This window comes from Malania oleifera, chromosome 12 (genome assembly GCF_029873635.1).
Source record: "Malania oleifera isolate guangnan ecotype guangnan chromosome 12, ASM2987363v1, whole genome shotgun sequence".
Classification (NCBI taxonomy): Eukaryota; Viridiplantae; Streptophyta; class Magnoliopsida; order Santalales; family Ximeniaceae; genus Malania; species Malania oleifera.
This window is the reverse complement of record NC_080428.1, coordinates 61,136,835-61,152,084: the sequence shown is the minus strand read 5'-3', so window position 1 is coordinate 61,152,084 and position 15,250 is coordinate 61,136,835. Positions and strand designations below refer to the sequence as shown.

General features: G+C 34.4%; 1 protein-coding gene across 2 annotated transcripts in view; it reads right to left on the bottom strand.

Moving 5' to 3' along the window:
* LOC131144604 (large ribosomal subunit protein bL21m) overlaps positions 1-12,932 on the bottom strand; it is a 38,199-nt gene extending 25,267 nt beyond the window's left edge. Inside the window, exons 1-2 of one of the 2 annotated variants that reach the window (XM_058093336.1) lie at positions 12,207-12,932; positions 11,983-12,063 (exon numbers count right to left, since the gene is read on the bottom strand). In XM_058093336.1, the coding sequence (XP_057949319.1) occupies positions 11,983-12,063; positions 12,207-12,698 (573 nt within the window). In that variant the 5' untranslated portion in view covers positions 12,699-12,932. The remainder of the gene's footprint in view (positions 1-11,982; positions 12,064-12,206) is intronic. The other variant, XM_058093337.1, reaches the window with a different exon arrangement.
* Between the last annotated feature and the right edge of the window lie 2,318 nt (positions 12,933-15,250).

Below are 15,250 nucleotides of genomic sequence, written 5' to 3'. Positions count from 1 at the left end.
GGTGGGGGATTTAAAAAAATTTAGTATTTTGGTTATTATTGAGGGTTATATTTTATTTATTTAGAATTTTAAACCTAAAAAAAAAATATTAAATATAGTTTATCAGGAATCTAATACCATGGAACTAGGATTTATAATTTAAGGGTCTGGGTTTGAAGTGACCACAGGCGTCTTTGGGGGGTGGCCCTGTTGGCGTAGTTCAAGCAACGAGATAAGGGGAAAAAAAATATATATAAATAAGAGTTTTTATAAATTTATTGAAAAAATAAAATTGTGTATTATTGTACGTATAAATTTTTCAGTGTATGGGCCTAAATGCCAACCCATTACAATTATTGTTCTCAAAGTTTTAAGACTGTTTATAGATACGATATATGTGAATTGAACTGATGAAAGTGAAATAATTTTCAGAATAATTATGCAAGAAATTAAAAGTGATTTCTTAGTATTAGACTGTTAATTGGGGTTTGTGGCTATTTTTAAGCAATGATGAATTTTACTTGCTAATGTGTGACATATGGTATCAAAAAAATGTCCAATTGGATAGTATGATTAGTTCACAATCACCTTGGCATATTGGAGGATTATAGAGTATTATTATTAGGTTAGGAATGATTTATACCAAGAGCATAGGATTGATTTTTTGCGGGTAAGGATGGAATGGAGTTTAGATTAAATACCGATAAGAATTCTGAGTTGGGTTTATTAAGTTTGGGGGGAAGACATCCCTTGATGAAGTCTGTTGTTTGCTTTTTCGGTAAAGAGAGTAGTAGATTAGCTTCAGAAAGAAAAGTCATTGGTAAATCCATCGATGGTCATAGTTACGAGCCAAAGAAATTAGAAACTCCGGGCCGTATGTGAACTCGAAGGTTTTTTAAGTTGCGCTTATTTAGGGAGAGAAAATCTTTGAAGGAGATAATTAGGTGTTGTTGGTAACGGTGGGGTTAACTTAGGGTACTTTGTTATTTAAAGTGGTAGGGGCGGGAAGGATCTGGAAATAATGGATAAGGTAGATTCATGATTTCAGAGTGGGTAGTGTGCTCTAGGATGGGGTTGAATCGCGAAGGGAGCGGAGTTCGCTCGGTTAATGGCCGAAATAGGGAGAAAAGGAGGAGGAGGGAGCGAAAGTGGCGCGGGAGGAGAAAGGGGCGCGAGAGGAGGGAGAAAAACAGAAGAACCCACAAAAGAAAAAAAGGGGAAAAAAAAAAAGGGAGAAGGAAGGAAAAAAGGGAGGAATCAAGAATTAGGTTTTTTAGTGTTTAAATATCTATGTAAATTAAATCGGATTAAAAACAACAAAAAAGAAAAATTATAGTACGAAAAAAAAAAAAAAGTAATTAGTAAATAATTAATAAATTAATTATTATTAAATTAAGGTAAAAATAAAATAAAAGGATAGTAAAAAAAAACTTAAAATTGGAATAAAGATATATATTAAAATCCTGTAGTTTAATTATCTATATATATTAGATATAATAGTTTATGGTAATGGAAAGGTAAAAGAAAAAACAAAAGATAAAGCAAAAATTAAAGAAGTGACATTCGATTCCATTATCTTATTCTTATTCTTAAGTGATACATCTAACTGTAATTCAGTTCTATAAAAAACTAATCCATATCCGTATTTTCAATTATCTAAATTTACTCCAACGGGGTTGAAGGCGGACTATCAGGGGAAAAAGATCCTGGTATTCATTGACCTCTTCTCGTTTGTGCGGTCGACCCACGGTAGAGTTTCCCTCGCTACTTATTTTCTTCTCTCTTCTCTTCTCTGCATTTGCTTTGCTTCGCCGGTTCGCCGTTGACGTCTTGAAATAATAGTTCCGTCCGCGACATTTCTAATGGAAGCAAATTTGTCGTGGACGGATTAGGCCACCTACTGTTGCCTTCTTTGTCCTTTTCTTTTATACTCCAAGAGGAAAATGTAACATTCCCCATTTTCTCATTCTCGGTTTAAATTGTGGTTTAAATTGCACGATTTTCAAACACCACCACGGGAGGGGTTTCCTAGTCATCGTTGTTTGTGTCTAATTTTGGCGTACGAATTTTCAATTGGGATTTTCTAAGCCTCACTCCAAAAGCAAGAGTGGGATTTGAAAATTTTGGTTAATTTTGGCTATCATTTTAAGGTGAATTTATTTATTTCAGAATTTATAGGCTAGAAAAATATTAAAATACAGATTTTAGTCAGATTAATTACATGAGAACTGCGATCTTTAATTTTTTAGGGTACGAGTCGGTGAGGCCGCAGGATATTTTTGAGACTCCTTTGCTTGGCGAGTTCAAGAAACCAAGTAAAGGAAAAAAATATATATTATTCAAATCAAAATTTTTATAAATTTAATGAAAGAATTAAATTGTTTGTTATATGTACGTGTTAAATTTTTCAGCATGGGCTTTAAATGCCAACCATTTAAATTATGTTTTTCCAAAGTATTAACTGTTATTAAATAAGTATATGTGAAATGACGATGGAAGTGAAATCTTTTTCAGAATATAATTATTGAAGGAAATTAAAATGATTTTCTGTATATGGAAATGTTATTGTGGGTTTGGCTGATTTTCAGGGCAATGTATGAATTTTTACTACTAAATTGTTGTTTGGTATTGAGTAAAATAAGAAATGCTTATGGTGGAAATATGTTATATTATGAGATGCATTTAATATACAGGGAATGAACTGAGTTGAAAATGTTAAAGGATAATATGCTTGCTTTGTGTGTGTTGTAATGCAACAATGTAAAACGCCCAATATGCTGGTAAACAGCTTGAAATATGCTGGGTTAAAACAGCCCCTTAGATATCTTGAGTAAAACAGCAAAAATATGTGAGTGTAAAACAGCTGAAAGTGGTTGGGTAAATCGTAGATTGGTTGAAATATGCTGGGTATATTTTTATGTTTTCTAAAAAACAGCTGAAAAGTGGCTTGTGATTAATGTGTAAACAGTTGAAAAAATGTGGATTTTAAAACAACTGAAAGTGTTTTGTTTGAGTGTTTAAAACAGCTTTTGAAGTTTTGCCAGGATATGGGAATGAATGAAATGAAAAGGTAAAAATGACCCTGAAGGAAATAAATGTGAAATGAAAAACAATGTAAAATGGGGAAAAAAAAAAGTAACTTTAAAGTGAATGCAACTGCAATGGTTTGTTAATGCTTGATATGATATGCAAACAGAGTGTATGATTGAATAATGACAGAAAGAAGTTAATGTATTACGGTTTATTAGAAGTAAAAGTTAAAGTAGTATATATATAGACATGTTACATTTGGGCGAGACAAAAATAGGATCGGACAGAGGTGGCTTAGGGTTTGAGGGAAAAGTCAAGGGATTGAGTTTGATATTAGGTGTTTGTTGTTAAGAAGTAGGGCTTGATACGAAGCTTTTAGAGCAAAGGGAAAATACTTAATAGGCGGGATAGGATTTTTCCTATTCTTTGGAAAAGCCTGCAGTTATTAAACGTTGTTGCATGGAACTGTTTGAGTACAGAGGACCTAATTATCATGAGAATAATTTACTGAATAAGGTTGGCGGTCGGTATGCTTTAGCTTGCTGACCTGGTGTGGCCCCGTAAAAAATATCAAAGAACGGACAGTCGTATTTCATGTCAAGAAGCTTTCTCATAAATAGTGCGTGAAAGCCATGTTGTAGGCAGTTATTGATCAATGTGAAATGGAATTGAACATGCTTCCCCCCTAGTATCTCCTCTCTCCTCCCTTCCCTTTCCTTTCTCTCTTCTATTTCTTCTAAATTCTCCCATGGCTGCAGAACCTTGATGCTGCCCCTACATCATTTGGTATCAAAGCCCAACCACGATCTCTTTCTTCCATTTCAATTCGTCCATCTTTTTCTTTCAATCTTCTTGTTCCCCATCTTCTCCTCTTCTTCCTCCCTCCCCACCCCCCCCCCCCCCCCCCCCCCCCCCCCCCCGCGGTTCTACAACTTCTATTTCCCTCTACTGCTTCTTCTCTTTCTCTTCTTCTTCTTTCCTTCTCCTCCTCTGTTATGTAACTTCTCACTCCCTACCTGCTGCTTCTTCTTTCTTCTCTTCTTGTTCTCTAGCTTACCAATTCTCCCTCACTCTTCTCGTCTTCTCTTCTTCTTCTTCTTCATCTCCATTAATCTTTTCTTCTCTATTACTCTCACATCTAATAATTTCTGTTCTGAAATTTCAGTACTTTTTTTAAAAAAAACAAACACCGATAGGCAGTTTCTGAACTTTTCAAAAATTCCAATAGTGTCCCCAAATCTCGACACCACTTTCCAGCGGCTATCCTGCAACACCACCCTCACCACCAAAAACAGAACCCCCTGAAACCCTTCCCCTCAAAATTTCATTGACGTCCGACTGCTGGAGGAACCCGCACGCACCGGCCAGACACTCCAATCATCGGCCTTAATGAATCCCTAGGGTCTTGTGATTTTCTCATCACACCACCATTGTAATGACCCGAAAAAAAAAATAATTAAAAAAAATTTAATTAATTAAAATTATTAATCAATTAATTAGTTAAATATTATTAAATTAATGTATTAAATAAACAAATAAAAAGAAATAGTATGAAAAAAAAGTAATTATTAATTAATTAATTAAATAAATAAAAGAATAGTAAAAAAAATAAATTTGGAATAAAGATATATATAAAATATGTTAGTTTAATGTGTGTATATATATATATATGATATAATAGTATTATGTTAATGTAAGTAAAAAAAAAAAAAGATAAAGAAAAATTAAAGAAGTTACCTAATTCCATTACCTTCTTCTTCTTCTTCTTCTTCAGTGTCTATCTCTCTCTGTAATTCTTTCTCGTCAACCACTCCTCCGTCTTCATCTCTCTCCTTCACTCAATTTCTCGACGGGTTTGCGGCGGATCGGGAAACAGGAGGTGCCGTTGGATTCCTAGTTCCGCCGCCGACATTTCTACTTGAGCAGATTTGTCATGGGAACGACTTAGGCCCTACTCCTGGGGAAAGGTAACTTTTCCCCATTTTCTCAATTTTTCTGTAAATACGCTGTTAAATCGACGATCAGACAACACCACAGGGTCCTAGCCGTCGTTGTCGTCATTTTGGCGTAGGTAATTTTTCAATTGGGATTTTCTAAGCCCTACTCCAAAGCGAGAGTGGGATTTAAAAAATTTAGTAATTTGGTTATATTTGAGGGTATATTTATTTATTTAGAATTTATAGACCTAAAAAATATTAAAGTAATATTTTATTCAGGATTAATTACATGGAACTAGGATTTTTAATTTCAGGGTCTGGGTGAGTGCCACAGGCGTCTTTTTGGGGTCCCTGTTGGCGTAGTTCAAGAAACGAGATAAGGGGAAAAATATATATTAAATCAGAGTTTTTATAAATTTAATGAAAAATAAATTGTGTTATATGTACGTATAAATTTTTCAGTATGGGCTTAAAATGCCAACCATTTAAATTATGTTTCTCCAAAGTTAAGACTGTTTATTAGATACGTATATGTGAAATTGAACTGATGAAAGTGAAATATTTTTCAGAATAATTATGCAAGAAATTAAAAGTTATTTTCTAGTATATGAATGTTAATTGTGGGTTGGCTTATTTTTAAGCAATGTATGAATTTTACTGCTAAATTGTGTGACATTATGGTATCAAAAAAATGTCCAATTGGAAGTATGATTAGATTCACATCACCTGGATATGGAGATATTAGAGTATTAGGTTAGGAATGATTTATACCAGAGTATAGGATTGAGTTGCGATAAGGATAGGAATGGGTAGATTAAGATACCGATAAGAATTCTGAGTTGTGTTTCGTAAGTTTGGGGGCAGAAATCCCTTGATGGTCTTCTGTGTTTTTCTAAAGAAGTAGTTAGCTTCAGAAAGTCATGGTAAATCCATCGATGGTAATATTTACGAGCAAAGAAATTAGAACTCAGGATTTGAACTCGAAGGTTAAGTTGGTTGATTTAGGGAGAAAAATCTTTGAAGGAGAATAATTTAGGTGTTGTGGTTTAACGGTTTGTGGTTAACTTAGGTATTTGTTATTTAAAGTGGAGGATATGGAAATATATGGTATAAGGTTAGTTCATTGATTTCAGAGGTTATGATATTGGGATATAGTGAGTTATGAATTCCTAAAATGAGAAAATGATTGATTAGTTAGCGAAATTTCGAGGATAAAATTTCTTAAGGAGGGAAGAACATAATAACCCAAAAAAAAAAAATTAAAAAAAATTTAATTAATTAAAATTATTAATCAATTAATTAGTTAAATATTATTAAATTAATGTATTAAAAAAAAAAAGAAATAGTATGAAAAAAAAAGTAATTATTAATTAATTAATTAATTAATTATTATTAAATTAATTAAATAAATAAAAGAATAGTAAAAAAAATAAAATTGGAATAAAGATATATATAAAATATGTTAGTTTAATGTATATATATATATATATGATATAATAGTATTATGTTAATGTAAGTAAAAGAAAAAAAAAAGATAAAGAAAAATTAAAGAAGTTACCTGATTCCATTATCTTCTTCTTCTTCTTCAGTGTCTACCTCTCTCTGTAATTCTTTCTCGTCAACCACTCCTCCATCTCCGTCTCTTTCCTTCTCTCAATTTCTCAACGGGTTTGCAGCGGATCAGGAAACAGGAGGTGCCGTTGAATTCCTAGTTCCGCCGCCGACATTTCTACTGGAGCAAATTTGTCGTGAGAACGGCTTAGGCCCTACTCCTAGGAAAATGTAACTTTTCCCCATTTTCTCAATTTCTCTGTAAATATGTTGTTAAATTGACGATCAAACACCACCACGGGGTCCTAGTCATCGTTGTCGTCATTTTGGCGTACGTAATTTTTCAATTGGGATTTTCTAAGCCTCACTCCAAAGCAAGAGTGGGATTTGAAAATTTTGGTAATTTGGCTATATTTAAGGGTATATTTATTTATTTAGAATTTATAGGCCTAGAAAATATTAAAATAATATTTTATTCAGGATTAATTACATGGAACTAGGATTTTTAATTTTAGGGTCCGAGTGAGCGCCGCAGGCATCTTTTTGAGATCCTTGTTGGCGTAGTTCAAGAAACCAAGTAAAGGAAAAAATATATATTAAATCAAAATTTTTATAAATTTAATGAAAAATAAATTGTGTTATATGTACGTGTAAATTTTTCAGCATGGGCTTAAAATGCCAACCATTTAAATTATGTTTTTCCAAAGTTATAACTGTTTATTAAATACGTATATGTGAAATTGAACTGATGGAAGTGAAATATTTTTCAGAATAATTATGTAAGAAATTAAAAGTTATTTTCTAGTATATGAATGTTAATTGTGGGTTGGCTTATTTTCAGGCAATGTATGAATTTTACTACTAAATTGTGTGGTATGAGTAAATAAGAATGCTGTGTGGAAATATGTTATATGTATGAGATGCATAATATACAGGGAATGAACTGAGTATGAAAATGTTAAATGAAATATGCTGCTTGTGTGTGTTAATGCAACCATGTAAACAGCTCAAATATGCTGGGTAAACAGCTGAAATATGCTGGGTAAAACAGCTAAAATATCTTGAGTAAAACAGCAAAAATATGCTGAGTAAAACAGCTGAAAGTGGTTGGGTAAATGTATGATAGTTGAAATATGCTGGGTAAAACAGCTGAAAGTGGCTGGATAAATGTGTAACAGTTGAAAAATGCTGGATAAAACAACTGAAAGATGTTGAGTAAAACAGCTGAAAGATGCAGGATATGAAATGAAATGAAATGAAAAGAAAAATGAATGAAATGGAAATGAAATGTGAAATGAAAACAATGTAAAATGGGAAAAAGTCACTTAAAGTGAAATGCAATGCAATGTTAAGCTATGAATATGAACAGATGTGTATGATTGAATAATGACAGAAAGAGTAATGTATTACGGTATTAGCAGTAGTTATACTAATAGAACATGTTACATTTGGGCGAGACAAACTCTTCGCCCGAGGGCTTGTTGAGAAAAGCAAGTGCTCTGGTTGTATTAGGTGTAGCAGTAGGCTGCATAACGTGCTAGAGCAAAGGGAAACTACTTATATAGGCGGGTAGATTTTCCTATTCTTGGAAGCCTTTGCCGATAAACTTTTGTATGAACTGTTTGAGTACGAGATCAATTTATCACTTGAGAATTTACTGAATAAGGTGAGTGTCCTGGTATGCTTTAGCTGCGACCTTTGGGTTGCCTAAATATCAAAGCAAAGGAATGCTACTTGTATGGGCGGGTAATTACCCCTATCCTCGAGTAATCTTGTGGGTTAAACATTTGCATATGTTTGATTAGGTTCAGGGAATGATTTCAAAAATTATGTTAACGATTTTCAAATGTAAAATAATATGTCATATATAAACTCATGTTGGTCACACACTATTTTAATATATTATTTCTTCCCTTACTGAGATGTGTCTCACCCGAATATGAATTTATCTTTTTCAGGATTTCCTCGAGATCGAGCTTTAAGAGCTCAAGGTTTTTATAGCATTATTGGGGAATAGAAAAAGAAAATGGTATATTTTTATGTTAATTTTGGGATGTATAAAATTTATGTTTTATGTCCTTATGTTTTAAGTCAGTTATGAAATGAATGTTTGTGAACATACTGAAATGTTTTGGAGATGTATGTATTTATGGAAATGCAAGTGATTGTTAGTATTTATGGATTTATAGATAGAAAATAGAAAACTCTGGTATTATGGTATATGTTATATGGAGATTATGATTTATGTTTTCCGCTGCGTCTGTTATAGATTATGATCTATCAGGATATGATCAGGTATAACGCACCGGACCCGAGTTTAAGGGTTCGGGGCGTTACCACCACCACCACCACCACTACCACTGTGCTCCCCACCCACTGATCTGCAATTGCCTGAAATTTCATCACTGGAATCTCACCGCCAGCAACTCACATATCCCACGAGCTAACAAAGCACATGAGTAAGTCTCCAAGGGTCTTCCAATTTCCTGTCTCGTGAGAAATTCCCTACAGCCACAATATTTTGAGTTACTCCACGATAATTTGATCTGCAGCTTGATATTTTGATCGCGAACACAATATATTGTAAGCAAGCACAATAATTTGGCATGAAACCCTAGAAATTGTCACTTCCAGCATCAAAAATCAGGTTTTGTTGCTGTAATTTGTGAGCTTTCTTCATGAATTTGTTTCATTTCATCAGGACAATCAATATCAAGGTGAATTAAAGATAATTTTCTGAGAATTTGGGAGTAAGGCTTGTGGGAAATTGTGTTAAAGGGTTGTGATATACAGTTGCAGCATGTATATGCATAAATTCAGCAACATGGTGACAAATTATGGGAAAAAGGAATGCCATTTGCCAAACTTTGAGCACAATTTCAAGCTTTTCAACACCTTTCTCAAGTACAGAGAAATGGTTTGCAAGATCACCATTGATGAAAAATGCTCAATGAATGTGGTTTCCATAAATGGAGTCACTCGAATGCAGCTTCATCCGGAACCTGACCCAAAGCCCTATGGGATATCTTGGGTTAATAACTCTATTATACATGTTTATGAAAGATTTTTGGTTCAATCCAAATAGGTATATACTTGGCTAATGTTTAATGTGATATCCTACCTATGAACATTGGCCATGTACTCTTTGGTTCTCCTTGGTTGGATGATTTAGGTGTGACTCAAGGACATGAGAACACGTCTTTCATTATAAAGGGAAGAAAATCATTTTGAAGTCTGCTCCACCAATGAACCAAGAAAAAGAATCAATCATAATTACTTAACTAGAAGACAATACAAGGAAGGAAATGAATGAGTTTGAAGACAATCCAAAGTCCTTCAGACATTCTATCAAGTTTGTCATTCCCAATATGCTTATTGATGTCAACTCTCAATTCAAATCTATGATGCTGCCAAAGGATTGCAGTTTCTTGTATCAATCAAGCGCTAACTTTCAAAGAATCCAAGTTTGCTTCCCCCTTTTGATCCTACAACGTTTCAAATTTGAGGACGATTTTTTTCTAATTGGGGAAGAGTTGATGTAGGACAAGAAGCAATACCTTGAGAAGATTCATGTTGGAGACTACTTAAGAAGAATTGGATTGATAATTGTTGGGTTTAAATAATAGTTTACTATGTGTTTAGTATTAATTAGAATAGGATTATGTGTATTTGGGGGTTGTTTGTAATATTTGTGTAAAGTAGGGGTATGTTTCTAATGTAATTTTAGGGGTTTATGTGCAATTTGATGTAAAGAGGCTTTCTTATAAATAGAGTGAGAAAGCCAAGTTGTAGGCAGTTATTGATCAATGTGAATTGGAATTGAACTTGAGTTCCCCCTTAGCATCTCCTCTCTCCGCCCTTCCCTTTTCTTCCTCTTCTATTTCTTCTAACTTCTCCCATGGCTGCAGAACCTTGATGCTGCCCCTGCATCACAAATCTTGTTCAAGGCCTTTTGGCTTGCCTATGACCGCTTGTAAGGTACTCATTGGATGGGAATCCATCATGTACATAGTAGTGCCTACCTGCTTGGTGCCCTAGGAAAAAAGGAGTATGACTCCTTACGCATGTTGATGTTCCCTTCTACTAGACTAGGAACCGCACACAAAGTTCTTTAGGGAAGGTGAGTGTTCATCAATTATTGTACAATTTTAAACATGTTTAGCCTACTTACCCCCCCCCCCCCCCACACTACACAAATGTTGTGTAGGTGTAATAAGTTGAATTGCACTGCTTTGTTGTGTACCACATGAATGTCATGTTCACTACTTGCTCAGTTACTGTTTACCATGTACTTGCATTCCATGTTGGGGAAAGTGTGTGTTAGTAGTCAAGTTTAGCCTAACTTAAGCTTGTCTACTAAAGCTAGTCATGCACAGCTCTTCATGATGTGTGAAGTGTTTGGCCATTGGCGTTAGGGCTCGACCCACTAGAAAATTATGTGTCATGGGAGGTTGTGTAATTTACTAGTCAAGAAAAAAAATTTTAAAAAAAAAAACCAAACAGACAAACATGAGGTGACAAGTTATTTTTCAATCACAATTAGAGGTGTAAATGATCTAAGTCAGCTCATGATCTAGTCAGGCTCAACTTACACTACATCTTGACTTGTCTTGACTCTATTCAAGTTTGAGTCGAGCTTAGGCTACTCAAGTGAGTTCACTGGTCAAGTTAGACTTTCACAATATTGTTAGTGTGCCTAATTGAACTTAATCAATGCTTTAGTTATTTTATTATTTTTATATTCTATATGAATAATATATATTTTACACACATTTTAATATTGGAGATAATTTATATAACTCCTAGTTGAGTTATGATTTAACTACCACAATTTTAAGATAGACCAAGTTTGGGTCAAATTTCGGGCTAAAAATTATCGAGCTGAGTACAATTCAATTATCCCAATATGTTGATTTAACTCAACTTGAATCCACCCTTAGTCACAATTCAAATTAATAATATCGTTAAACTTATTTACTCATGTTCAAGAAGAGATCATAGCATGTACAATAAGCCCCTTAAGACTAGAATTATATTATATTAAGATGAAACTTTTTAACCACACAAGAAGTAGAATGATCAATCAATGCATTATGAATCACTAAAGTGGTAGGCAAATATAACACGAAGGAGGTTAATATTCATTAGCCACCTAAAATGTTGAAAACTCTATAATAAGATCATTACTCAATGTTTCCCCCACTATGCACAGACTTAGGAGAAGAATATATACATATATATATAGCCCTAGAGCAAACTATAATCTGCAAGAGAGGGGTAAAGGGAAAATATATCTTTCCCTTGAAAAAAAAAAAAAACAAAGTCTAACATATTGTAAATGACACTTCAAAACGACAATGATAAGGGTAATCAACATCAAACGCCAAGCGTAACTCATATTAAGTGAACGTCGTTATTCATTAATAACACTAACTACATACCAGGCACCACAATAGCGATATTTTAACATAATAAGAATGCCTACCTTGTCATTCACCTCGCAAAACTTCAGCCTCTCGGTGTAAATGGAATCCCCATCGCTCACCTTAAACTGATGCGAACCAACCTACATTCAAACCATACAACAACTATCAGTAATATGCACACGCGTTTTACACTAAGACAGATATAAATTCATAGCCAATGTCAATGCTACAACTCCCACACAACATTCAAAACAAAACAAAGCAAAATCATATCAGATCGAACCTGGATGACAGCAAAAGCTGGCTCGTGAGGTTTGAAAGGCTGCTCGGATTGATCAAGCGGCCCCACCACCTTATACCCTATAGCCGCCGCTTCACGCTCTTTCTCCTCCGCCGAATACGTCCGATTCACGTCACAGTTGGATACGGCAGTACGCCCACCCACTGCCTCTCCATCACTGCTCTCCCCCATTTCTTCTTCTTCTTCTTCCTCATCATCATCATCATCTTCTCCTTCATCGTCTTCTGAATCGTCGCCACCGTCGCGTCCCTGGGAAGCAAAATGGCGACTGCAGAAGTACTGGGCGGGGCTAATGGGCTCCAGATTGCAGAAAGTATGGTGAAAATTCGTTGGGTTGGGGCTTTTGTGAGGGATATAATCGCAGAGGGCAAGGCCGTGGTGGTGAGGGAGGGTTCGGAGGGGCTGGAGGGAAGGGCTTGAAGAGAGTATGGATCCATGGCGGATCAAAGAATGGAAACAGCGTCTGTTGGACATTTCCCCCGGCTCGCTCTCGCCAAGCCTTTGGTTTAGGGTTTAGTCAGGTTTAGACGTTTGGTGAAATTAGTTTGGGGTTTAGACATTTTTGCCGATTCATTGGCCTCGTACAAAAAATATAACGCAAATAATAAAGATTTATGAGCTATTCCTCCATTTTAGTGATTTTTTAAATGCATTTTTTTTAGTGATGTCGGTAAGGTGAGATAGCACAAAACATTTTGATCTGAACCCAGAATTAACCATCACCAGAAAAGTGTTTGTGTTGTGCCCTAGGTCAATTTAAATAGAAAAATTATTTTTTTCTCCTAGTACAGATTATTAGTCACAATCTAAATAACTATATAAATAGAATGACAACTTATCGAATTTACTAATTAAGTATAAATACTTAATAATAGTGTGTTGATAATAACAATCAAATTGAGAATGCAATATGAGGAGAAAAATGTTTTAGTTTATATTATAAAAATCAAGATACCTATAATTTAGTCAAGTAGGGGAAATATATATATATATATATATATATATATATATATATATATATATGAAGAATTGGATTCTCACCTTAACCAACCTGAACTCATTCACTTAACTCAAACCCACCAAGCTATTTTGATCATTAAACTTGATGTACAACTGGCGTGTAAACAAAATTTGGATGCTCGACCATGAATGAACATATTCACCCAACGATAATGCAAAAGACAAGTCACATGTAGCACTTAAAGAAATTCAAAAACCCTTTTAATAGATGTTATAAACTAACATAAATCCTGCATAATGGATAGGAAAAAAAATGCATATTCTACTATCCCTAAAAGTATAAAACTTTTTCCACCATTGCTCTTTGTTTATCAGCAAATTTTATTGTAATAAAATTGTCCTTTAAAATATTTTTTCTTAAATTTTAATTATTATAATGTTTTCTCTCCACTCCTTTTGTTTTTCTTCCTCTTAATTAGCCCCCCTTATTTTCTTTCTCTAAATGTTATAACGATATTGTGAGGTTATTAATTAATAAAGTGGCTTTGAGTACAATCACCAAAGAAAGGAACAAGCAAACTCAGCATTACCATGTGTCATCCGTTCATTGTACAGAGAAATCAAAGGTTGGGGGGATTTGTGGAATATGTGCAGGCAACCAGCTTCTTTAATTTGGGGATGTTGACATCAATAAATGAGCAGTTTTAGTACCTAACTAGGCCTAAGAAAGCAAAAAAATTTTGAGATCTATGACTTTTTTTATAGGAAGTTATTATCATCATTGTCCTCAAAAGTCACATGAATAGGAAAAGCTCTAAAACCATCGATAATGACATTTTTTTCATTTTGATTTTGAACTCCTCCAGATGCACAGTTATGTTGTGATCGTATTCAAATATTTTGAAGATGGAATTGTAAAGCTCAAAGAACTCCCCTTTAGCAAGGGACACCTCTTTCACTACAAAATGGGTCTTTATTAACCTCGACAATTCTAATGTCTTTCGTGACTCCATTTGCGATAGAACCTTTTGGCACTTATTTCATCAATATAAAAGAGCTTTATTTTGGGAGACTTCCAAAGGCCTCTTAGGGATCGAGGTCTCTAATGCTTAAGTTAGTAGAGGAAATTAGGGAATATGATAAGAATAGTCAGTGTAGAAATTGATTGCCTACCCCCCCCCCCTCCCATAGAAAAAATAAAAATAAACTCCTTTTTATAGGCTTTTTCACAAAATTAATATCCTTAAATTAGGGGGTGGGGGTTCCTCCATGATACAATCCTTTAATCTGCTTCCCAGTTCCTTCCAAAATAGACCTGTTTAGTAAATTACGATTGCTTAGAGGGAGGTCTTTTGTAACACCCCAAAAAATAATATGCATATAAGTGGATATATATGGACATATTTTATTAGACCGTATTCAAATTAAACCCCTTAATGATGGAACAATGAGTATATTTTAGAAAAGAAGGGAGAAGGTTTGGCTTAAGACCAAACCGTCGACGGTTTGGTGAAGCTCAAGGAAACTATCGACGGTTTTGAGTTACTGAGGCCAGTAAAGGTAAAACAGTATTAAAAAAAAAAAAAAAAAAGGTTTGGTAAAAGACCAAACTATTGACGGTTTTAGGAAGCCCAGTGAAACCGTCGATGGTTTCCTATGAGATAGTATGTATATAAATAAAGGTTAGCTCATTTTATTTGAAGAAATGTCATACTCTCTCTCTCTCTCTCTCTCTCTCTCTCTCTCTCTCTCTCTCTCTCATCCTTAGGGCTGCGACATCCTCTTCTCTCTCTCTCTTCAATTTCTACCCTAAATCTCTGCCAAATCGACGATCAGATGCTATATCAGAGTTCCAGCTTCAATCCTTGTCATTTTAACTGGAGCAAATTCGTAGTTTGGGGATCCTAGGCACCACTCTAAGGCTAAGGTAAGGAAACAAGTTATGTCAATTATTTTAGGAAATTGTACAGATTAAAATATAACATGTGATTTTGGGATTACCGCATATGAATTTCTGGATAATACAAGATATGAAATTATGGGTAGGGAAACTTATGATTTTACAT